General features: G+C 38.6%; 1 protein-coding gene across 1 annotated transcript in view; it reads left to right on the forward strand.

Annotated features, from left to right (window-relative positions):
* The window catches only part of GPC3 (glypican 3), a 459,253-nt gene that overhangs the window by 281,921 nt on the left and 151,633 nt on the right, over nt 1-25,699 (forward strand). Inside the window, exon 4 of the mRNA XM_055438683.2 lies at nt 19,013-19,146. Coding sequence (XP_055294658.1) covers nt 19,013-19,146 — 134 coding nt within the window. The remainder of the gene's footprint in view (nt 1-19,012; nt 19,147-25,699) is intronic.

The following is a 25,699-nucleotide window of genomic DNA, read 5'->3' on the forward strand; positions in this document are numbered from 1 at the left end:
GCCTCCCTGTCCATCACCAACTCCCAGAGTTTACTCAAACTCATGTCCATAGAGTCGGTGATGCCATCCAGCCATCTCATTCTCTGTCATCCCCGTCTCCTCCCGTGCCCAATCGCTCCCAGCATCAGAGTCTTTTCCAGTGAGTCAACTCGTCACATGAGGTGGCCAAAGTATTGGAGTTTCAGCTTTAGCATCAGTCCTTCCAATGAACACCCAGAATTGATCTCCCCCAGAATGGACTGGTTGGATCTCCTTGCAGTCCAAGGGACTCTCAAGAGTCTTCTCCAGCACCACAGTTCAAAAGCATCAATTCTTCAGTGATCAGCTTTCTTCACAGTCCAAGTCTCACATCCATACATGACCACGGGAAAAACCATAGCCTTGACTAGACGGACCTTGCTTGGCAAAGTAATGTCTCTGCTTTTTAATATGGTATCTAGGTTGGTCATAACTTTCCTTCCAAGGAGTAAGCATCTTTTAATTTCCTGGCTGCAATCACCATCTGCAGTGATTTTGGAGCCCCCCAAAATAAAGTCTGACACTGTTTCCACTGTTTCCCATCTATTTCCCATGAAGTGATGGGACCAGATGCCATGATCTTTGTTTTCTGAATGTTGAGCTTCAAGCCAACCTTTTCAGTCTCCTCTTTCACTTTCATCAAGAGGCTCTTTAGTTCCTCTTCACTTTCTGCCATAAGGGTGGTGTCATCTGCATATCTGAGGTTATTGATATTTCTCCCAGCAATCTTGATTCCAGCTTGTGCTTCTTCCAGCCCAGCGTTCCTCAAGATGTACTCTGCATATATGTTAAATAAGCAGGGTGACAATATATAACCTTGACGTACTCCTTTTCCTATTCGGAACCAGTCTTTTCTAACTGTTGCTTCCTGACCTGCATACAGGTTTCTCAAGAGGCGGGTCAGGTGGTCTGGGATTCCCATCTCTTTCAGAATGTTCCACAGTTTATTGTGATCCACACAGTCAAAGGCTTTGGCATAGTCAATGAAGCAGAAATAGATGTTTTTCTGGAACTCTCTTGCTTTCTCCATGATCCAGCGGATGTTGGCAATTTGATCTCTGGTGCCTCTGCCTTTTCTAAAACCTGCTTGAACATCTGGGAGTTCCCAGTTCACATATTGCTGAAGCCTGGCTTGGAGAATTTTGAGCATGACTTTACTAGCATGTGAGATGAGTGCAATTGTGCGGTAGTTTGAGCATTCTTTGGCATTGCCTTTCTTTGGGATTGGAATGAAGACTGACCTTTTCCAGTCCTGTGGCCACTGCTGAGTTTTCCAAATCTGCTGGCATATTGAGTGCAGCACTTTCACAGCATCATCTTTCAGGATTTGAAATAGCTCAACTGGAATTCCATCACCTCCACTAGCTTTGTTCGTAGTGATGCTTTCTAAGGCCCACTTGACTTCACATTCCAAGATGTCAGGTGAGTGATCACGCCATCGTGCATAATTAGTATCAGGTAAGTGACAGACTATAAAGGGGCTAATCAGATTATATCCATGTATTTACTCTTATTATTAATTTATTGTTGAGTCATAAGAGTTCTTTAGCATTCACAATACTAGATGCTTATCAGATATATGATTTGAAAATATTATTTCTCATTCTGTAGGTTTTCTTTTCACATTCTTATAGTGTCCTTTGGGGCATCAATTCAGTTCAGTTCAGGCATGAAAGTACTTAATTTATATGAAGTCCAGTTTATCTATTTTTTTCTTTGTCACTTGTGTTTTTAGTGTCATATGTAGAAATCATTGCCAAATAAATCCAGTGTCACAAAACTTTATGCCTATATTTTCTTCTAAAAGTTTTATATTTTTAGCACTTTAGTATAAGTCTTTATGAGGTAGGGTTCCAAGTTCAGGGATGTGTTATTAGCTGCAGCTTGTTAGGATTTTTTGAGGATTTTTTAGTGTATCTTCATAAGTGATATCTTTCTGTAGTTTTCTTGTGATATCTTTGTGCAATTTTGATATCAGGCTATTACTGGCTTCATAGAATGCTCACTACTCTTTCAGAGGTTCAGTTATTTTCTTGAATAAATACTCCTTGGATCTTTGCAGTCCTTTTGTTAATTTCTCGAGCTATGAAAATGTTGATTCTGACATTTTTTTCCAGTTTTCTCACAGCTGTTTTGAAGGAGAGATTTCTCCTAGATCCATATGCAGAAATTTTTGCTGATGTCCTATGATTGGTATTTTAATACATACGTTATATAACATTTTATTGCTTAATTTATTATTCATTCAACAAATATTTATTAATCACCTAATAAGTAGAGTTTTGCTGAGCACTGGAAATTCAGTGATGAACAAGACTGCTTTTGTCTATGTCCTCATGAAGCTTACACCTTTGTGGACAAAGACAGGCTGAAAGAAGTAATATTACAGTGCAGTGTCATAAGTGCCATGGTCAGGGAAGTATAGAGGACTGTAGGAGATTATAGAATTAGATCAAATCCAGACTTTGGGGGTCAGGAAAAGTTTCTGGAAGGAAGTCCAATGTAAATTGGAACCCAAAGAACAAGGGGATGGTTTCTAGGCAGAATGCAGAGCATGTGTAAAAAGCTTGTGATGCTATGAAAGAACTCAGCATAGAATGTGATGGGAGGAGGGAGATACAAAGCTCGGAGTTTTGCAGGAACAAGATCAGCAAGGATATTGTAAGTGAAGGTAAGATATATATTTTATCGTAAAGGGTATGGGAAGCCACTGAGGGCTTTTAAGCTGAGTGGTGATATTATCTTTGCTGTGACTCCAGCACTCAGAACACATTTTGTTGTTGTGTTGTTGCTAAGTTATGTCCAACTCTTTGCAACCCTATGGACTGTAGCCCACCAGACTCCTCTGTCCATGGGACTTCCCAGGCAAGAATACTGGAGTGGGTTGCCATGCCCTTCTCCAGGGTATCTTCCCCACCCAGGGATTGAGCCGTGTATCCTTCATTGCAGGTGAACTCCATACCACTGAGCTACCTAGGAACCTCTCCAAACACAGTAGATAAATAATGCTTTATTTACAAAAAATACTTTGTAATTTACTTATAAATTATTGTTTTCTGATTATTCTGGGTGTTGGTATGCAGGAAACCTTTGGTGTCAGGACTCTTTTTCACTCTTAAAAAGTATAGAAACCTCCAAAGAGACTTGCTTTTGTGAATTATATCTATCGTTATTTATTGTGTTAGAAATTAAAACAGGATTTTAAAATACTTATTTACTACTTTATTTAAAAAATAATAGGGACTTCCTTGGTGGTCCAGGGACTAAGATTCTGTGCTCCCAATGCAGGGGACCCAGGTTCGATCCCTGCTCAGGGAACCGGATCCCACATGCTATAACTAAAGATCCCCCATGCCGCAACTATGAGCTGGTACAAGCCAAATAAATACAAATGATTTTCTGAAAATATTAGTAAAGTCATCATGCTCACATATATTTTTCTAAGAAAATAGATATGTTTTCCAAAACAAAATCCTTTAATGGGATGAGTGGCATTGTTTTACATTTTGTAAATCTCTTTCTTTTGACTTAATAGTAGACAGCTGGATTATCATATCTACTTCTGCACTCAGTGTGGTTAAACTGATGAAAATTTGATCTCACACAGATAAACAGTTGGAAAAAGAGCAGTGTTTTAATATGCTTTTAAGATAACTAAGGCTATATTTCTCTGATATTACATAAAAATTTGACAAGTGACGGTTTCTTAAAGGTTAGCTGCAATATGGAACCTGAAACATATCAATTAACTTTTTATTTTCTGTTACAAAAAAAAATCTTCCTTGCAGTTTTAGTGGATCTTTAGCCATTGTGTGATTTTGTATCATTTGAAAAATGGGGTTCACTGAGTTATGCAGATCTGCCAAAGGTTAACACACTTCACTATACAATATCAAAATACCATATGCGTTAATATCACCACAGCCTCATCAAAAGCTGTAAAGCTCATAGTGGAAGAATTAAGTTTTAGCAAATCCTGATTTTTACTTGATAGTGAAAGCTTTCTTTTATTGAAAGACTTTATTGGGATTTCCCTGACAGTCCAGTGGTTAGGACTCCACACTTCCATTTTAGGGGGCACTTGTTTGATCCCTGGTTGGGAAAGTAAGATCCTGTATACTGCACAATGCAGCAAAAAAGAAAGGTTCTATTTTTTAGAGCAGTTTTAGGTTTACAACAAAATTGAGAGGGAGGTACAGAGATTTCTTATATAGCCCCTGACCACACACATGCATAACTCTCCCCTTTATCAACATCCTTTACCAGACTAGTCCTTATTTTTTTTCTTCTTAAAATAGTTTTACAAGGATGAACCTACACTGGCACATCATTATCAACCAAAGTCCATAGTTTATGTTAGGGTTCACTAGATATTATGTGTTTTATGTCTTTAAAGTATAATGACATATATCTGTCAGTGTCATATAATACAGAGTACTTTTATTCATCTAAAAATCCTCTATCCTCTGCCTATTCGTGTCTGTTCCTACCCCCAACCCTGACAACCACTGATCTTTCCACTGTCTCCATAGTTTTCCCTTTACCAGGATATCATCTAATTAGAATCATGCAGTTAAGTAGCCTTTTTCATATGGGCTTTTTTCACTTACTAATATACATGTAAGTTTCCTCCATGTTTTTCATGGCTTGATAGCTAATTTCTTTTTAGTGCTAAATTAAATCTCATTGTCTGGCTGTATCACAACTTTTTATTCATTTCACCTACTAAGGGACATCTTGATTGCTTCTGAGTTTCAGCAATTATGGAATAAAGTTTGTATAAATATCCTTGTGTGGGTTTTTGTGTAGACATGTTTTCAGCTCCTTTAGGAAACTAGGAAGGAGTGCAATTGGTGGGTCATGTGGTTAAGAGTGTGGTTAGTTTTGTAAGAAACCACCAAACTGTCTTCCCAAATGGCTGTACCATTTTGCATTCCCACCAGCAATGTATGAGAATACCTGCTTCTCCACATCCTCATCAGCATTTGGTGGTGTTAGTTTTACAGATTTTGGGCATTCTAATAGCCAGAATAATTCTACAGTCCTTCTAATAGGTGTGTAGTGGTATCTCATTTTAATTTGTATTCCTTTTATGACATATAATATGAAAGATCTTTTCATATAATGTCTTTATTTGGGGGTGGCTTCCCCAGTGGCTCAGTGGGTAAAGAATCTGCCTGAAATACTGGAGACCCAGGACACTCCAGTTCAATCCCTGGCTTGGGAAGGTCCCTTGGAGAAGGAAACGGCTACCCACTCCAGTATTCTTTTATGAAAAAAAAAAAATCCCATGGACAGAGGATCCTAGCAGGCTACAGTCCATGGGGTTGCAAAGAGTTGGACACGACTTAGCACACAAGCATGTTCATGTTCATTAGCTATTTTGGTATCAATGATTTCCTATAGTGAGTGAAGAGGTATTCCCTTTCCTTGTATCCTGTGAAAGAGATTGTAGAGAATTGGCATAATTTCTTCTTTAAATGTTTGGTAGAATTCACCAGTGAACCCATCTGGGCCTGGTTTTTTTCTGCTTTGGAAAGATATTCATCATTGATTCAATTTCTTTACTAGGTGTATTTCTAGTCAGATCATCTAATTCTTGTGTAAGTTTTGGCAGATCATGTCTTTAAAGGAATTGGTCCATTTCACATAGGTTGTCAAATTTGTGGGCATAGAGCTATTCATAGTATTCCCTTATTTCCTTTTAATTTATTTTCATTTCTGTTATTAGTAATCTGTGTCCTCTACTTTTTTCTTAGCCTGACCAGAGGATTATCAATTCAATCAATTTTTACAAAGAACCAGCTTTTGGTTTCATTGATCTTCTCTATTGATTTCCTGTTTTCAGTTTTACTGATTTCTGCTCTAAGTCATATTATTTTTTTTCTTCTGCTTACTTGAGATTTAATTTGCTTGTCCTTTTCTAGTTTCTTAAGGTAGAAACTTATGATTTTAGAACTTTCTGATTTTTTAATTACATATTTAATGCTATATATTTCACCCTGAGCACTACTTTCACTGCATCCCACAAATTCTGTTAAATTGTACTTTCTTCTTTTTTAGTCTTCTTTGACCCAAGTGTTATTTAGACAGAGTAAAGTAAGCCAGAAAGAAAAACACCAATACAGTATACTAACGCATATATATGGAATTTAGAAAGATGCAAATGATAACTCTGTATACGAGACAGCAAAAGAGACACAGATGTATAAAACAGTCTTTGGGACTCTGTGGGAGAGGGTGAGGGTGGGATGGTTTGGGAGAAGGGCATTGAAACATGCATATTATCATATGTGAAACGAATCACCAGTTCAGGGTCGATGCATGTTACAGGATGCTCGGGGCTGGTGCACGGGGATGACCCAGAGGGAGGATAAAGGGAGGAGGGAGGTGGGAGGGGGGTTCAGGAGGGGGAACTCATGTACACCCGGGGCGAATTCATGTCAATATATGGCAAAACCAACCAATATAATATTGTGAAATAATTAGCCTCCAATAAAAAAAAAAAAGAAACATGTTATCTTATCTTCCAGTATTTTGGAATATTCCAGTTATGTTTCTGTTATTGATTTCCAATTTCATTCTTTTGTGGTCAAAGAGCAGATATTATATGATTCCTTTGCTTTTAAACATTTTAAGATGTGTTTATAGCCTGGAATGTGGTCCATCTTGGTGAATGTCCCATGTGTATTTGAGGAGAATGTATATTCTGCTGTTGGTAGATGACATAGTCTATAGATGTCAATTATATCCAGTTGACTGATAGTGTTGTTAAGTTCCACTATGTCCTTACTGATTTTCTGCCTGCTGGGATTTGTTTATTTCTGAGAGAGGTGTGTTGAAGCTTCTAACTATGATAGTGGATTCATCTATTTTCCCTGGCAGTTCTATCAATTTTTGCCTCATGTGGCTTAATGTTCTATTGTTATGCACATATATGTTAAGAATTGTTGGAGAATTGACCTATCACTGTGTAATGCCCTTTTTTATCCCTGATAAATTTTCTTACTTTGAAGTCTGCACTACCTGAAATCAATATAGCTATGCCTGCTATCTTTTGATTAGTGTTAGCATGGTACATTTTTCTCCACCCATTTACTTTTAATCTATATGGGGTTTTTATATTTAAAGTGGGTTTCTTGTAGACAACATATAGTTAGGTCATGTCTTTGATATACCCTGAAAATTTCTGTCTTTTAGTTAATTCATGTAGACCACTGACATTCAAAGTTAAAATTTATGTATGTATTAATGTTTACTATCTTAGTCACCATGTTTTCTATTTGCTGCCCTTGTACATTGTTCTTGGCTTTGTCTTCCATTCTTCTCCTGCTTTTTGTAGTTTTAACTGAGCTTTTTATGTGACTCCATTATTTTCTCCTTTCTTAGCCTATCAATTTTAGTTCTTTTAAGCTTTTTTTATTGCTTGCCCTGGAGTTTGCAATATACATTTACAACTAATCCAAGTTCACATTCAAATAACACTACACCGCTTTGCAGGTAGTGTGAATACCTTATAATAACAAAATAATCCCAATTCCTTCCTCCCATTTCTTGTATTATTGCTGTCATTCATTTCATTTATATATAACCGTGTATATACCTTGAACAAACTGTTATCTTTTAGTTTAAGAGTAAGAAAAGATATTTTGTTTTTATTTCATCTTCACTTATTCCTTTTTCAGTGCTCTTCTTTCTTCATATAGATCCAAGTTTCTGAGCTATATTATTTTCCATCTCTCTAAAGAACTTCTTTTAACATTTCTCACAAGGCAAGTCTACCAGCAACAGACTCTCTTAATTTTTGTTTGTCAGAGAAAGGTTTAATGTCTCCTTCACTTTTGAATGATAATTTTTCAGATTACTCTCAGCTTTCTAGATTGGTGATTTTTTTTTTCTTTCCACACTTTATTTTTACTCCACTCTCTTCTTGCTTGCATGGTTCCTAAAAAAATGTCAGCTATAATTATTATCTTTGTTTCTCTATAGGTAGGGTATTTCCCCCATCCCAGATTTCTTTCAGGAATTTTTCGTCATCTTTGATTTTCTGTATTTTGAAAATTGTATGCCTATGTGTGGGTTATTTTTTTGGGGGGGCACATTTATCCTGCTAGATGTTCTCCAAGCTTTCTGTATCTATGATTTGGTGTCTAACATTAATTTAGAGAAATTCTCAGTCATTACTATTTTAAATATTTCTTCTTTCTTCTCCTTCTGATAGTACCATTATGTATATGTTACACCTTTTGTAGTTGTCCCACAGTTCTTAGATGTTTTGTTGTTTTTGTCTCTTTTCTGTTTTAGAGCATTCTGTTGACATATCCTCCACTTAGAGATTCTTTTCTCAGCTGTGTCCAATCTACTAATAAGTCCATCAAAGGCATACTTCTTTTCTGTTAGTAGTTTTCTGTTTAGTGTTTCTTTTTGGCTTTCTTAGAATTTCCATCTCTGTGCTTACATTGCCAGTCTGTTCTTGGGTACTGTTTACTGTATCCATTATTAATAGGTCATAGCTATTTTAAATTCCCAGTCTGATAATTCCTACTGTCTCTTTAATTTGTGCTTTTTGCCTTTTAGTATGCCTTGTAATTTTCTTCTGGATAGCTGGACATGATCTATTGGTTAAAAGAAACTGCTATAAATAGGCCTGTAATGATATGATAATAAGATGTAGGGAAGAGGAGGCAGTCTACAGTCCTATATTTAGGTCTTGGTCTTTTAATGAGCCTAAACCTCTGGAGCATAAACCTCCCAACTGTTTCTCAGGTTTTAAAATTCCACCTCCACTTTTAGTTGGGACAGGATGGGTAGAGTGGGCTGGAGTTTGGTATTTCTCTTGCCCAAGTGAGTTAAGTTCTGAAGAGACCCTATAGCATTAGACTTTAGTTAATTGGTTTATTCTGAGGGCAAGCCTTGTTGAGAACAGAGTGCTCTGGTGTATTTCAAAATGATTCCTTTCCCCTTCTCCATGCTGGAAGCATGAGGAATTTTTTTCTCAGACATTTACTATGGGAATCTGGTCAAACCACCTGAAGGTAAAATTCACATTGTTGGGGTGCCTTTATGACTAGGTATCTCTGGAGAGTTTAACTTTCAAAGTTGTCTTTGTTGCGCCTCCAGCAGTTTGCCATTTACAGTTTGTTTTCCTACTCCAGCCCTGGGTTCCCAAGGCAGTTTCTGCTCCTAAGTCTGTGTTTGGTAAGCCCTTGCTTCCTGTATTTGTTAGCTGTTTCTCTCATCTTGGTGTAGTAGTTTACCATCTCTCCCCTCCACTCTTATAATCTGGAAAGAGTTGAATTTTTAGGCTGTTTAGCTTCTTACTTGTTTTTTGGATGGAGTGGAAATTTCCAAACTCCTTACATGTGGAACTGGGAGCCCTGATAATGGAAATTTTATCATTGGTTACAAACTGTCAATTGTTTTCTTTAAAGTAACTGGCTTGTTTTGTTCCTTTCCAAGGGTGAACATTTACTAAAATTTTTTACTGTTTCTTCAAGTGCATTCTTAAGTGAAATTGGCTTTTTTAAAAACGCAAGTGCTTAGCAGTGGGAAGTACAGTGACTACTATTAAGAGTTTCATGCCTCTGACCTGACTCATGCTAAGCTGCCACCAGTTTTACCTACTATGTCTTTTGCATCATCACTGTAAATGTCCTCATAGTTTTTTGAAGATAAATCATGAATTTCAACATTATTCAATACAGTATTTCAACACTGCTCATGTTTTTCCCCCAAATTCTCATAGATCTTCGATGATTAGTTATACTGGATGGATATAAGCAAAACAGCAAGTCCAGCTCATGACTGTAGATTTTTCCATTTGAAAGGCAAAAACTCAATTCTGTTGAGGTATAACTCCATCTTTATGTTTGCAGCTAAATCTTTAATTTGGTGAGTTCCCTTCTTTCACTGGAAGGTGGTGTGATTTGTTTGTTCTACTGAGTCTTCCTCCCATAGACACTGAGCAAATATCAATCCTACAGTGTTTATTCGTCTCTTCACCCGATGTGTGCCTCTCCAGCTACTGTAATATAACAGCTTACCCTAAACTGTGCTTCAGTTGTTTTTCCATTTCTATTTTGAAAAACTCTAACAAATAATTTTGACTTTTAAAGAGCTCATAACATCTTGTAAATATTTAACTCCTTTGTTTTACTCCTTTTTCTTTAAACTGAATGATTTTCAAGATGACTACAACTTGGCTCACACTACAATCCTATTCTGAAATGTTGATCATACACAATAAGATGAATTATTAATGTATATAAGGTCAAAGGAATGAGGTTTTGTTGTGTTTTTGTTTATAGTTAATCTTAGTACTTTTTCAAAAAATGTTTATTATTGCAAATAAGACTACAAACTGTAGTTACTTCCTGTGTTTTCACATAGACACAAAGCTTCCAGATTTTAAAATTAAATGATAATCAAGTTACAAAAATTATAGTAGGCATAACCTAAGTAGATAGCCAATGAGAGCACTAAGGACTGAGAATAAATTAACCTCCGAAATAAAATATATTTGTGCCCTAAACCTGCTATCTAGACACACATATTCCAGAGCAATGATGTCATTATACAACATAACGTCTCTGGAAAATTATTCAATATATTTGTGAGGGAAAAGACCACGTTAAGTCTTAGTACTATTATGATAATAGATTTGACCTCTGGGACTTCCTGAGAGGGTCTCAGAGAACTGCTGTTGTAGGAATGAATTTGTTGTTGTTGTTGTTCAGTGGCTCAGTCATGTCTGACGCTTTGCAACCCCATGGACTGTAGCATGTCAGGTTCCTCTGAATTGGAAGAAGTCAAGACTGGAGGTTGGGAGGCCAATTAAGAGGATGTTGGGCTCATCTATGTACTGGTGGTTTTCCAACTTGAAGCATATCAAAATCCCCTGGAGGATGGCCAGACCCTACTCCCAGGGTTTTTGATTCAGTAGGTTTAAGGTCAGGCCTTAAAATTTGCATTTTTAACGAGTTCCCAGTATGATACTGATGCTGCTTGTTTTTTTTCTAGCCACACTTTGATAACCACTGCCCAAGGACCTTGCTGCTCATCCCAGACCTCACCCCAGATATACCGTGTGTGTTCGAATCGAAATGTGTAGGATTCCCAGGTGATTTGTATATCTGTCCAGGTTTGAGAAGCACTGCTCTAAGAGGCAGTTTCAGTCAGTTCAGTCTCTTAGTCATGTCCGACTCTTTGCAACCCCATGGACTGCAGCATGCCAGGCTTCCCTGTCCATCACCAACTCCCATGAGCTCAAACTCATGTCCATTGAGTCGGTGATGCCATCCAACAATCTCACCCTCTGTCATCCCCTTCTCCTTCAAACTTTCCCAGCATCAGGGTCTTTCGCAATGAGTCAGTTCCTCGGATCAGGTGGCCAAAGTATTGGAGTTTCTTGAGGCAGTTTATGGTATCTAATGGAAAACTCAGCAATGGCCACAGGACTGGAAAAGGTCTTCATTCCAATCCCAAAGAAAGGGAATGCCAAAGAATGCTCAAACTACCGCACAATTGCACTCATCTCACACGCTAGTAAAGTCATGCTCAAAATTCTCCAAGCCAGGCTTCAGTAATATGTGAAGTGTGAACTCCCAGATGTTCAAGCAGGTTTTAGAAAAGGCAGAGGCACCAGAGATCAAATTGCCAACATCCGCTGGATCATGGAGAAAGCAAGAGAGTTCCAGAAAAACATCTATTTCTGCTTCATTGACTATGCCAAAGCCTTTGACTGTGTGGATCACAATAAACTGTGGAACATTCTGAAAGAGATGGGAATCCCAGACCACCTGACCTGCCTCTTGAGAAACCTGTATGCAGGTCAGGAAGCAATAGTCAGAACTGTACATGGAACAACAGACCGGCTCCAAATAGGAAAAGGAGTACGTCAAGGTTGTATATTGTCACCCTGTTAACTTATATGCAGAGTACATCATGAGGAACGCTGGGCTGGAAGAAGCACAAGCTGGAATCAAGATTGCCGGGAGAAATATCAGTAACCTCAGATATGCAGATGACCCCACCCTTATGGCAGAAAGTGAAGAGGAACTCAAAAGCCTCTTGATGAAAGTGAAAGAGGACAGGGAAAAGTTTGGCTTGAAGCTCAACATTCAGAAAACAAAGATCATGGCATCTGGTCCCATCACTTCATGGGAAATAGATGGGGAAACAGTGTCAGACTTTATTTTTGGGGGCTCCAAAATCACTGCAGATGCTGATTGCAGCCATGAAATTAAAAGACGCTTACTCCTTGGAAGGAAAGTTATGACCAACCTAGATAGCATATTAAAAAGCAGAGACATTACTTTGCCAACCAAGGTCCATCTAGTCAAGGCTATGGTTTTTCCCGTGGTCATGTATGGATGTGAGAGTTGGACTGTGAAGAAAGCTGATCACCGAAGAATTGATGCTTTTGAACTGTGGTGCTGGAGAAGACTCTTGTGAGTCCCTTGGACTGCAAGGAGATCCAACCAGTCCATTCTAGAGGAGATCAGTCCTGGGTGTTCATTGGAAGGACTGATGCTAAAGCTGAAACTGCAATACTTTGGCCACCTCATGCGACGAGTTGACTCACTGGAAAAGACTCTGATGCTGGGAAAGGTTGGGGGCGGGAGGAGACGGGGACGACAGAGAATGAGATGGCTGGATGGCATCACCGACTCGATGGACATGAGTTTGAGTGAACTCTGGGAGTTGGTGATGGACAGGGAGGCCTGGCGTGCTGTGATTCATGGGGTCTCAGAGTCGGACACGACTGAGCAACTGAACTGAACTGAACTGAAAAGCTGAGTATGGCGAAAAGCCCAGAAGTTTAAAAGTTATATGAGAGAAAAAAAATAAGACTTAGTGGCTGGACATAGAGAAGTCAGGAAGAGGGAGAATTCATCAGAAATGCTTTCATTTCTTCTGGCTTAAGCAACTGAGTAGGTGATGATTCCTATTCGCTGGGACAGGGAACACAACAGATGAGTACATTTGGAGGAGTGGTGTTCGAATTCAGTATTGAGTTTACTGACTGCATGGAGTTCTCTTTTAGCCCCCACAATATTGGCCATATGTGATTAAACAATAAAGTCCTAGGCTCTCGGTGCTGGGAAGGGATTGGTATTACATAAAAACTTTATGCACACATGCAGGGTTCTATTTCTTCTCAGAATCCACTTATGGCAGTTATAAATTAGTAAAAATGCAAGTCTCTTCCACAAAATGATTTTTTAAAACCTGTCTCGCCTCCTCATAGCATACATTCCCATGGACACAAGTAAACAGGTTAGAGACACAGAGTAACTGGCAAAGATCATGTACCACCCATCAATAATTGGAACCCTGAAAAACAGAATGGGACATTCTAGGTGTTCCAGAGCAAAACAGATCAGACTATGATGCATGAACAATGTAGGCAAACTCAGTATGGCTCCCTTTCAGAGTGGGGATCCAGTCACACAAAACAGTTTCACTAGTTCCCCAAAGTCCCCCTTTTAAAGAACTCCTCCAAATAGAATCAGCTGGGCCAGGATTCTAATTCACAAAGGGGGTTGCCAAAGGTAAGCAGTTCTGCCTTATGGAGTGAATGAGTCAGTTTTCTGTCTGGATGTGGGAGACATTTCACTTTCATCCATTATTTTATTTGATCTTCACACTACTGCCAGGTACAGCAGGTATTATTATCTTCAGTTTTCAGATGAGGAAGCTGAGTTTGAAGGTGATTAAAGGACTCTGCTAGAGTTATTGAAATGGTAGGAGGATGCACTGGGACTGGAACCCAGGTCTCCTGACTCCAAATTCCGTGCTCTTTTCACTGTAAGTGCTATAGTTCAATTAAACAGCAGACTGATCTATAGGACATTAGTTCCATTTTTAAAAATTCCAGATTATTTAAAGAGCTGACTTGAATGAAATGTTCAAACAATGGCACCTCATTTTTTATAATAGCTTGATTTAGAACACATTACAGATTATTCGTGAACTTTTATTTTAATGGTCAAGCAATTAATGATGAGTCACAACAAATCTGTGGGAGCATAAAATGCTCACTTTGTCCCCAGGTCTGTTCATTATCCTCTGTGCTCTCTATCCTGATCAATCAATAGTTAATTAATAATGATGTGCTTCCCGAAGTACGAGGTTATAAATTAATACTCATATGCATATATTCTGTAGGAAAAATGAGTGGAAACTGCCTGCCATGCCCATCTCATTGTAAGAAAATGTATGTAACGATTACAAGCATATAATAAGAATGGTTGGCCCAGCCAAATGTTTGTTCATTTCTGTTAATCAGTATTCATTTGAGCTACTTCCATGCAGTTCGTGGAAACAGTGCAATCAGTTGAGTAGTGTGGCAGATTTAAATCAGTAATAAAAGCCCTGGGGAAATTAACAAGACAAAACATTAACCGCAGACTAAACATTAACATATATTAGCATTTTTATTATACCTGTAGAATTGTTAAATGGGCATGGTTGCTACTGTTTAAAAGTTTATGTTGTATATCACATAATTTCAATGTATATTTTTTTTAAAACTTTTAAGATTTAATTAAGTGAAATTGAGCAATGATATGATAGACAATTGAACAAAATGAACTGAAGTTCATTCTTTTAGTTTAACTAGAAACTTACGGCCTTTCCACACTACCCTCTCCCCAGGCCCAAGGTTCCCTGAAACAAAAGTCACACATAATATTCCACCATAGTGGACTGCAGGGTCAGAATCGATATTAAATTGTATAACCATATAGGATATTTTATTTTTAATTCTTCAGGATTCTGCTCCATCCATTGACAATGGAAGACTAAATTTTATGTGAATTATTTAGCAACAGTTCTCAGAGAGACACTCCTTGGGACCACAGTCATCAGCTGGATTCTAGCAGAATATTCTGTCATTAAATAAAACTGAAAGGTCCCCTAGAGGTCCTCAAGTCTTGGTGGCCTCAGGCACTGCTCTTGAGAGGAAAGGAGCTGTACTGCTCACTGAGGACAAGTCAGTGGGATATCCATCTTCCCAATTAGAAGTGGTCAGATTGCTGAGGGCAGTATGTGTCATCCCTGGCTCAGCTCCCACCACTGACTTAGTGATGGGAATTTTTCTCTTTTCACTTCTGCTTCTTCCTCTCCCCCCGTCCCTCCTGCTCTTCCTTCTGTTATAGACCATATAAGTTAAAGCACACACCCACCCACCTACTCACCCACCCGCCCGCCACCCCACCACCCCACCACCCCTCCTTAGCTGCTTTTTGAGAAAGAGAATGTAAAGTCATACATCTGATGTTTAAATCAAGAGCAGTTAGGGCTAGTTAAGAGTAGGGGAGAGTCAGAGATACTCATTAATGTAGGCCATTATAGCCTAAAAGCTTAAACCTCTTGAATTCTTGTAGCCATAGGATTAACCAGGAATTTCCATTTAGGGAGAAACTGTAAAGGATATACTCATGCCAGATACCAGAGCAGACCTGGGTTAAATTGTAGAAATTACAGAAGATTTTGTAGCCAATCCAAGAATCTGCCTTTAGGAGGCAGGGTCCAGGGATATCTCTTTTCTTTTGAGACTAGAGTTACAGGTGGATTGAAACTATGGGAGGTCAAAAGGAAGTCCTTCTCTCAGTGACAGGTAGAAGTGGGATTGTAGGCCATACTTCCTGATGTCCAGTCTACTGGGCTCTTACAAATACCTTGCTGGGCCCAGCAGTGTATTTTCTTCATGTATGTGCAACGCCAGTGCTTCTGGACTCTGATTAGAGGGAAAGATAAGTCTGAGTTTTTTGTCACCTGAGAGCTCCTAAAACAAACAGTGACCTGCTGGCCTGGATATGATCAGAGGCCCTGGCTTCTTCTAACACTTTGGATCTTATAACACTTCAGAGCACTATTGCTTTCCCTTCCACATGTTCTGGCACATAAATAAAGGCACCGTTAGGAATCACAGTTCATGGAGAACAAAAAGGTTTTCTATTCCCGGTCTACTGATAGAGACACCTTCGTATCCAATAAATTCACTCCAACTAAGTAGATTTAAAGGTAGTGGTATCCTAGGTACATTAGTCAGTGAGAAGAAATTGGACTGCACTTTTTATTTAAGAGTCTAAAACTCCTGGGCAGGATACTGATTTCTCAAATGCCACCTGGGAGGCTGACTTCTTTAGCAACTGCAGCTATAGAGTAAGAGCCAGGTCTCTCAGCATAGCCTGAGGTTTCCCAAGTAGGAAGCTGAAAGGACCTCTTTAATGTGAATACCGCATCTCTTCGTAAATTATGTTTTCTTTTTATGTCTACTTCTCAAAATAAGCTCATAATAGTCACCTAATATTAGAGCTCACACAGTGTGGAAGAGAAAGATGTGGAGAGAAGGGCCCAAAGGGGGGTCTACATTTGACAAATGCTTTGTATATGAGAAGAATTTGCTTCATGGTAGATTTGTGGAAGAAAATACAGCCTGTCTGATAAGATGTGGCAGATTTCAGATGGGGCAGTGGGGGTGTTGGCAGGATACCATTGTTTACCCCTTACCCCACACAGAGCCTTGGGAAGTTGGCTTGATAATGCCACATTGGGTGGCTTGGGAAGAAAGGTCAGACTGCAGGCTTGCTATATTCTCATTTGGTCTTAACCTTCCTACTTTCGCTTCAGCTGCCCCCCTTTCCAGTAGATTTGGAGGGACTCAAAACTTTAAAGTCTTGCTGGGGTCCAATTAGTATTCACTGATACAAAGGGCAGACTTTCAATGGTGAGGGTGATTTCGCAGCTGTGGGTTGCAAGTAGGCAAGTTACTGTGCAAGATGTATGAAAGATTTTGACTTTGGTGCTGGATTTGAAACAGGTGTCGATGAAGAAAGTGTGTTCTGTGCTCCTGAATGTGCTGATTAGAATACTTGGATCTCTATGAAATAAACTCTAACATTGATATGTGTTCACAGAGTCATAAATAGATATTTGTGGAAGGAAAATCAAGATTTTGTTCCATGAACGTTCATCTGCAGTTTAACAAAGAAATGCCTATGTGTCTAAGGACATACTTTTATTATGCACAGTCTGCCCTCAGTTATTTGTAGCTGCATTATGTAAGTTATTAGAACTTAACTCCCCAGTACAGCCAGGCAGCCCCTACCTAAAGTACCCTACCAGACTGCCACCAAATGGGGTGAATTTTTGAAGTTAATTAGCCCAAGTCAAATGGCATTACATAAGCACATCTGAAAAATTCAGTATCATACATTCCAAAGCCAAATAGAATGTTTTAAAATGTCTGCAACTTTTGTTTTATTCTCATTAAGATAAACTATTGAGAAGAGGTAGTATGAATATCATACTATATAGGTGCTGTCTTTCATAAATGGAGGTGATATTACTGCTGATTCTAGATTTTTTTATACTTCAAAAATTCATTTATATATGGATAACTCTCCAAAGCTATACCAGCTACATGCTATTTGTCCCTTTATTAAGAGATTAATAACTTAGTGAATATGATCAGGACCATCTTCAGAAATCCAAAAGCTGGGATTAGCACTCAGAGCCCATGGCCTCTCTTCTCGGTAGAATGGGATGCCAGATCATATACTAGGATTTTCCTTCAATTCACTTCAATTGTGTCTTTACTAAATGCCTAACAGTGTGTAAAATCCAGTGTGAATTCCATGGAGGTATAGAAGTTGACAAAGATATAACCTTTGTCTTCATGAGTTATCTCTAGTATTTTTCCTAAAGTATACAATCTATATTTAAACCTTGTCTATGTTTTTGAGAACTGGGAATTCTTTCTTATCCCCCAAAACATAGAGTGTAAACAACTGGAAACCAAGCATCATTTTCTTGGAAGGTGATGTTGCAGTAGCTTTGAAGTCAGACATGCGGGTTCCAAGTCAGACAGTGAATCCATTGCCTGTTTGTCTCAGGCAAGTCACATAACTTCTCTGAGCCTCAATTTCCCCAGCTATAAAATGGGAAGTCTGAATCTGATTATTAATTGAAAAGCCCTTTGCCTTATTAAAGTGGTGGCGCTAGTGGTGAAAAACCCACCTGCCAGTGCAAGAGATGTAAAGAGACATAGGTTCAATCCCTGGGTCAGGAAGATTCCCTGGAGAAGGAAACGATACCCCACTCCTGTATTCGTGCCTGGAGAATCCCCTGGACAGAGGACCCTCATGGGCTACAGTCCATAAGGTTGCAAAGATCTGGACACGACTGAAGCGACTTAGCACACAGTGAGTTGCCTTATTAAGGAAGGAAACAAAGGAAATGAAGGAACGTTTCCTCGCATGCAACGAAGCACAGCATCTGGCACAAAGGGAAACATATGTTAATATTCATACTTACTTATATAGAAGTTTATTCAGGCTTTTGACTGAAAGTGAACAAATAACAAATCTACAAATTTTTTCACCAAATCAATCATTTAGATTTGAGATAAGAAAGTTGATGCTATTTTCATCATTGCTATGAGTGTAATAGAGCTAAACTTTAAATTTTAATGCTGTACACCTGAAATTTATATAATTTCAAAGAGAGCTAGCAAAATGCTCAGAAGAGTCAGATCACTTTGTGTGCAGGAGGCCGCTCTTCTAATAGACTACTCTGTGCGTCTCCCACACACCCCTTCACTTCCTGCACCAGACCTTCCTAAACTTGGCAGTTTCCATTTGTGAACTTCCTAGGGATAAATATCAAGTGCCATTGAAAGGCATCAGTAGCATAAGTCCTGTGTAGAGGGTCCTTTCTAACATGTACTTCACTATAGAAATAAGGCATTTTCATCTTAGGAAATCTGTGAATAGACTGTGCTCAAAGTGCCCCCGCCAGCCTTCAGCCTTCCTTTCCACAGATGATTCTTTGCCTTAAAAGCATATCACCTTTTTTGACTCCAGTAATAGCTTCGTTCTGCTCTTTAAAAAGAAATTGGGGAAGAAATTGAAGTGCTTTTCAGAATTTGTTTCTACTATCATATCTGTGAAAGTATCATATAATTATATTACATTTCTTTTTTCAGATTGGCAAGTTATGTGCCCATTCTCAACAACGTCAATATAGATCTGCTTATTATCCTGAAGATCTATTCATTGACAAGAAGGTATTAAAAGTTGCTCGCGTAGAACGTGAAGAAACCTTATCCAGCCGAAGAAGGTGAGAGCATTTTTCTTTTTTTCTTCTCTATTTCAGCATACAATTAGCAATTGTGTTTTAAGGTCAAAAACCACTGGAGTGAAGCTTCTTAAGTACATGTTATTTAGTTCTTCTGAGTAGAGTATTCAATTAATTAGATTCTATCCTCTGTTAATGTTAAAAGAAAAAAGATATTGTATTATATCCAAGCCATATTTAAATGTAAATTTACCATATGTAAATATCCAGTACAAAAACACAGAGTGGAATAGATTTCTCAAGATCTTTATGTCTCACAATTCCATGGCTTTGTTTGTGTCTTTCCCAATTACTGACATTGAGTCTGGGGTGAGTTCACCAAAGAGAAACTGGCAAGACACTCCCATGTGTACATACCTACAATGTGCACTCTACCCACTCTTTAAAGAATGATAAAATGAAGGATTTGGTTTCAGTTCCTTAAGACAGCAGCTGAGGGACCAAATTAAAGTTTCTTATTCTCTTCATTCCTCCCTCCCCCATCCAGATTCCCTCCTTCCCTATTCTAGTTTCATGCTTACCTATAAAGGGTAGAAACTGGATTGGGAAGTTCAGTGCAAATCTTGAAGAATTGATTTCCCCTAAAAGACTGCACCAGTAGCCAGCCCTGCCACTGGCTCAGGAATAGCTAGACATGAGTTTAGCCTTGTGATGACTTTGAGAGTATTGGGAGAGATTGGCCTAGAGATGGAAAATTAAGAGATGAAATAAGTAACAGTCTCAGATTTGGACTAAATTATTTCTTTCATACCCATTTGCTACAGGAGATTTTGAAATGGCAGCTCTTAAGCATATATGACACAGTTTAGAGTGAGAGAGGGCAGTAAGGCCACTTGAGAGACAGTCCTCCAAAGCATTTCAGGAAGTCCCATTTTCTTTGTTGACTTCCAACCTAATACATTTCTAGTTTCCCTAGAGCAGCAGTTTTGAAGTGTGATTTGAGAACTCAGGGAGTCCCAGAAACTCTTTCAGAGGTGTGTAAGATCTTCCTTTTACTAACTACATGTCTGTGTGAAGCTTGTTTTTATCCATACAGTTCAACCAAAATAATATATGGCAACACATTAAATACAGAAGCCAATGCAGAAATTTAGCTGTCTCCTGTTCAGCCAGGCAGTGAAGATATTTTGCAAAAACACAAAAGCTTCACTGCTTTTCATGCTTTTTTCATTAAAATGTTATTTATGCTAGCATATCAAGACTCATTGTTGGTTTAAAATTAATAATAAATAAATTAAAATTTTTTTCCTGAGTTTTAATTTCTAAAACAGTAGATGTCACTACATATATGTTATGTAAACAGAAGCTCTTTGGGGTCCTCAATAATTCTTAAGAACCTTTTGGGTTGTGTTGGTTATCTAGGGCTATATAAAAAGTGACAACAAAACATAGTTATTTAAAACAACAAACATTTATTATCTCCCAGTCTCTGTCAGGACTTTGGGAGCAGCTTAGCTGGGTGCTCCTTAGTCTCAAAGAAATTTCAGTCAAGGTGTTAGCTGGAGCTGCAGTCCGCTGACAGGTGATGGGAAGCAGGAGGGTCCACTTCCAAGGGGACTCATTTACATGTGGAACAAGTTAGTTGACTGGAAGGAGGCCTCCGTTTCTTACCACACGGACCTTCTGAGTGTCCTTATAACACGGCTGCTGACTTCCCCAGAATAAGTGAGCCATGGAAGAGAGCGAGGAGAAAGCCACAATGTTTCTTACAACCTAGTCTCGGAAGTGATATACTGTCATTTCTGATGTATTTGATTTGTTAAAAACAAGTCACCAGTTGTAGTCCACATTCAAGGGGAGGGAAATTGAGCTCCAGCTCTTGAATAGATTAGTGTCAAAGATTTTGTGGACATATTTTTTACTTTGGCAGTGCCCCAAGGCATGCAGGATCTTAGTTTCCCGACCAGGGATCAAACCTGCGCTCCCTGCAGTGGAAATGTGGAGTCCTAATCACTGGACCACTAAGAAAGTCCTTGGACATGTTTAAAACCATCTCAGGGGTCCTGGCACCAGAGTACTCTGAGAACCATTTCCACATAGCAAAGGTGTTCTTTGGGAAATTTTTGTCTTTCTGGGAAGACGAAATTAAGGGATTTCTCAAGGCCCTTTTTAGCTTCTGTCTGTCCCCTGTCCATTGTTCTCCATTGCTTTCACTCTGCCCAAACCACCTGAGAAATAAACATTACTTGTTGATCTGTAACTAGTGGAAATCTCTTGCATATTGCACCGAAATGAGGAATTTATATAATATTATGTATTAATTATTTATAAACAATACATAAAATGAAACAGAAATTGTAATGTTTGTTATATTTATTTTTATTTACAGCATAATATAAATTAAATATATAGTACTATGTATATATATATATGTGTATGTGCATCTATGTGTATATATATTTTTTCCATTTTTTTAATTTATTTATTTTAATCGGAGCCTAATTACTTTACATTATTGTATATATATATTTTGTTGTTGCTGCTGCTGTTGTTCAGCAGAAATTTGGGAAACACCTATTATGTGCCAGAATGTATACTGGGCATTGAAAGTCAAAACAGAGTCTCTGCTCTCCCAAGTCAGTCTAATGTGGAAATAGACTTAAGTACAAATAATTTCAAACCAGTTTTATAAGTGCAAAAGAATGTGCAGAGTCTATGGAGGCAGCCAACAGGGCAGGAGAGAGCTCTGCCCAGGTGGAGTGGAGGCTTCATGGGAGATGTGATATATTAATTTGTAACAGAATCACATGTAAAGCTTTTTCAAAATAGCACACTAGGGCAGCAAAAAATAAATAAAAATAAAAGAGGGCAGCAGAGATTTAAATTAAAAAAAAAAATAGCACACTATTCCAGTCACATTTTGAGTTTACCCTGTCAACCTAAACACACTTATAAGTAAATAGGAGGTTTATTAAGATCCTGCTGCCTTCTACCTTGGGCTCTGTGAGATCTATTCCCTTTTGCCTTATTGGGGAGAGCTCTATGGGTGTTGATTCCTCCAGGAAAAAGAAAAAAATTGGTAAATGAGTTCCTGGCTGAGCATCCAGATCTGACACTTTGTTCAGACTCATTTTTTAATTTGTTGCTAACCCCCAAAGAAAAGAAAGGGTAGTGAGAAAAATGACAAAGCCTGTAGACTTGAGTAAGTTGCAGTCAGGTAGGACTCCTTGGGTGTTGGAAACATGAGCCCACCTCATAATGCTTCTCATCTTTTTTGCAAACTGAAGCAAAACTGAGAAGGAGCCCTTATTTCTGACTTCTCTGCTGGAATAAGAAAACAAAACAACAGGAGAGTGTCTGATTTCATTTAACTCTTTCAAATAGGCATTGTAAACCCTCTTAGGGAGAGTGGAGAATTGAAGGTTAAGATGCTCTCTTGCTAAATGCACTGCCCCCTGCAATCTGATGATATTAAGAGGGCTTCTTTGGGCAGAGTGGTAGTACCTTTGTAAATTTCTCTGTATGTTCTGCACAGCATTTCACACTGTCCAAAAAATATATGTGCTTCCAGCACCCCTCATACCCATGCTCCAGGGCCGTCCTCTGTGGTTGAAAATCTGATAATTGGAAAGGAACCCTATTGTAGCTTTCAGTTTGTGGCGGTTGTAAGCAAGCTGTCTGAATCTGATTATGAGTTGAAAAGCTCCATTGCCTTATTAAAATAAAAACACACAAAGAAATGCAGGATTCCTTTGGTAGCATTCAGAAATCATCTGTTTGTTTTGTCTGCCCCCAACTGGGTAGTTTGCAATTCACAACTAATCTTAGAAATTGCTTAGTTCAATTTAAAGGTGATTTGATAACTCAACTGGTGGTCTAAGTATGGGACACAGCAATCCTTGCACATACAAATATTGAAAATATCTGTCATCAGATTTCATCCAGTGAGGATAAGACAAGATGTACAAGTAGGACAATCAGAATAGAAGAAATGATATTTTCACAGTGCTTTCCAACCCGAATATTTTCAGCACATCTCAGATGTCAGCCTGTCCCTCCTTTGCTCTATTGAATGTCTCTTTCACTACTTCCCCTATAATACTGCTTACCTTGTCATTTGCATATCCCCCCAAAGTTTGGTATTTTATGACATGAGCACTATCTTTCCCTTTTCCAAACACAAAATCTATGGTTGAATATAGTCCATTCAACATCTATATACCAAGCTTCTGGCCCAACTGCTAACCTGTGAGAAAGTCACATTGTCCCTCTACCCTCATGAAATTACATCTGTGTATTCCAGCCTTCCTCGTCCTGCACTCCCCCTCCTCCCTTTCCTCTCTGACTTGGTCTAAAGGGGCAATGGATTAGGTGACACTAGTAAGTGACCTAGAAAGGAAAGAACAAAAGCTGATCTCAGCTCCCTGGTCCAAAATCAATGTTTACTCCCTGCCTCTCAGATTGCTGTTCTGGTTTGGCCAGGCAGCTTTGTAAGCTCAGTGGTGCCTTCCACCCTCTGAACAAAACAACAAAACATATCCTGAATGAATCAATGAGTTTCAGGTCTGGTACAAGTCATTCTGCCCTAAATAGAACTCTGCTGCTTTCAACATTTGTCAACACCATCTATGTTGGTGTAAGGATTAGGCTCTGATAAATAGGAGGAGCTCCTAGCCTAGTTAGGGAGACACATAATTTTGGTACATTGATGGGTGAGTACCAAAACAGAGCTATGTACAAAAGAATGGCAGCATCCTAGATGGGAAAGTCAGCAGCTCTCTTGTGAAAAGGTAACTCTTAAGGTGGGCCTTGAAGGAAGAACAGAAATTTCTACAAATGAAAGAAGGAAAGGAGTGTATTCCAGGCAAAGGGAATAGTATGAGAAAAAGTCTGGGGTAGTCTTTGGAATGGTAGAAAATGATAGTTTAGGGTCAGACTGTGAAAGGGTCTCTGCAGCAGAATTAAGCACGATTCTGCATCATTCCAATGATAATTATTTTAGTCTACATGCTTTTTTGTGTTTTCAGTTTTTTTGAGCTCATATTATTTTATATTAGAAAAAATCCTTAATGATAAAGGAGAAAAGTTCAAGATCTGCAGTTGGGGATGAAAGGCTGTTTTTACTTGCAGTGGTTTGCAGTGCTGCTTTGATGCCTGGCCCAAGCAAATCGTTGCAAGAAAGCCAAGGGAATCCCCTCCCCCACAACCCAAGAAGGGGACGCTCCTCTTGAGGATGGTGGGAGACCCCAGGGAAGATCACGTGTGCCCAGCTGCGATATTTCAAAATAGTTCGTGCATGCAAAGGGGCCCTCTCCTTTAGTTCCACATACTGAAGAGACTCTTTTTCCTGAGTAGACTGCTGTGAACAAGCATTGGGTTTGTCCCAAGCGAGAGCTTACGGCTCCACTATTTATATGTCAAATGATATGTTTGACATGTATGATTAGAATAAAGTGGAATTGGAATCAAAGAACATTCCCTTCAATTAAATTGTTGTTTCCATTCCAGGCAACTAATTGTTCAAACTTTTTTATTTTTTTTAACCAGAGACAATTCAGTTGAGCAGACTGCCTTATTTCATGAGTGGAGATTTTTTTGTTGTCTGTCATGTGTTGCTAGCACAAAGAAAAGGAATCTGAACTGAGTCATACATGGGTAATTCATATGTCAGTTTAGTTTTAGGTATCGTTCTTTAAAGAAATAAAATATTCAACTCATCTCCTTCTAAACTTACTCGTATAAGCAGGGAGACAGAAAGTTATTTAAGAAAAGATAAAAGTAAAATATACTTAGTTCCCATGCCAGAACAAGTGTAGGAAGGAGTGACAAAGAAGAGGAGAAATAGATGCCCAGTAAACCCGATAGGCAGTAAACTGCTTCTGTCCTACTGTACTACTTTGGGGGCTGTGGTGTCATCAACTCTCCATCAGTTTAGAAAGTCTTCTATCCTAAAAAAATATAACATCTGGCTTTCTTTTAAAAAAATCAAAGTTTTTGGAAACCAAGATTTATTTTCTCAGTCTTTTGGAAGGTTTTGCATGAAGGCCTGGCCTGCACCGAAACACTGTATGTGGGGACTCAGAGGTATTGGCCAGTTTTCTAGATGTGCTAGAGCCCTGCTCCTTGTTCTCATTGAACAGCTACTGCCTCATCCCACAGGTCCTGGGAGTTACTTGAGAGCAAGCATTTATTTCATTATTTTGATGTTCTTTGTATACCAAACCCACTTTGGATTCTCGGTGGATTCTGATGGGGGTAATATACACTGAGAACCAAAAAGAACTCAGTAGATAGTCTAGCATGAATAGGTTTTAGAGAAATAAAAGTAAAACTTTTCTGGAGAGGAAAGTCTAGAAAGGAAATATATCCAAATATTAACAGTGATTATCTCTGGCTGGTAGGACCATAAGTAAGAGATTTTTTTTTCCCTTGTACATTTCTGTGTTCTATAATATTAGCAGTGATTATCTCTGGCTGGTAGGACTAAATAAGAGGGTGTTTTTTTCCTTTCTGCACTTCTATATTCTATAAATTCTCAATAGTGAACATATATTTCTTTTATAATGAGAAAAAGGCAGCAGACTTCATTTTCTAA

This window comes from Moschus berezovskii, chromosome X, assembly GCF_049115385.1.
Source record: "Moschus berezovskii isolate FMDL1 chromosome X, NW_MosBer_1.0, whole genome shotgun sequence".
In the NCBI taxonomy this organism is placed as follows: Eukaryota; Metazoa; Chordata; class Mammalia; order Artiodactyla; family Moschidae; genus Moschus; species Moschus berezovskii.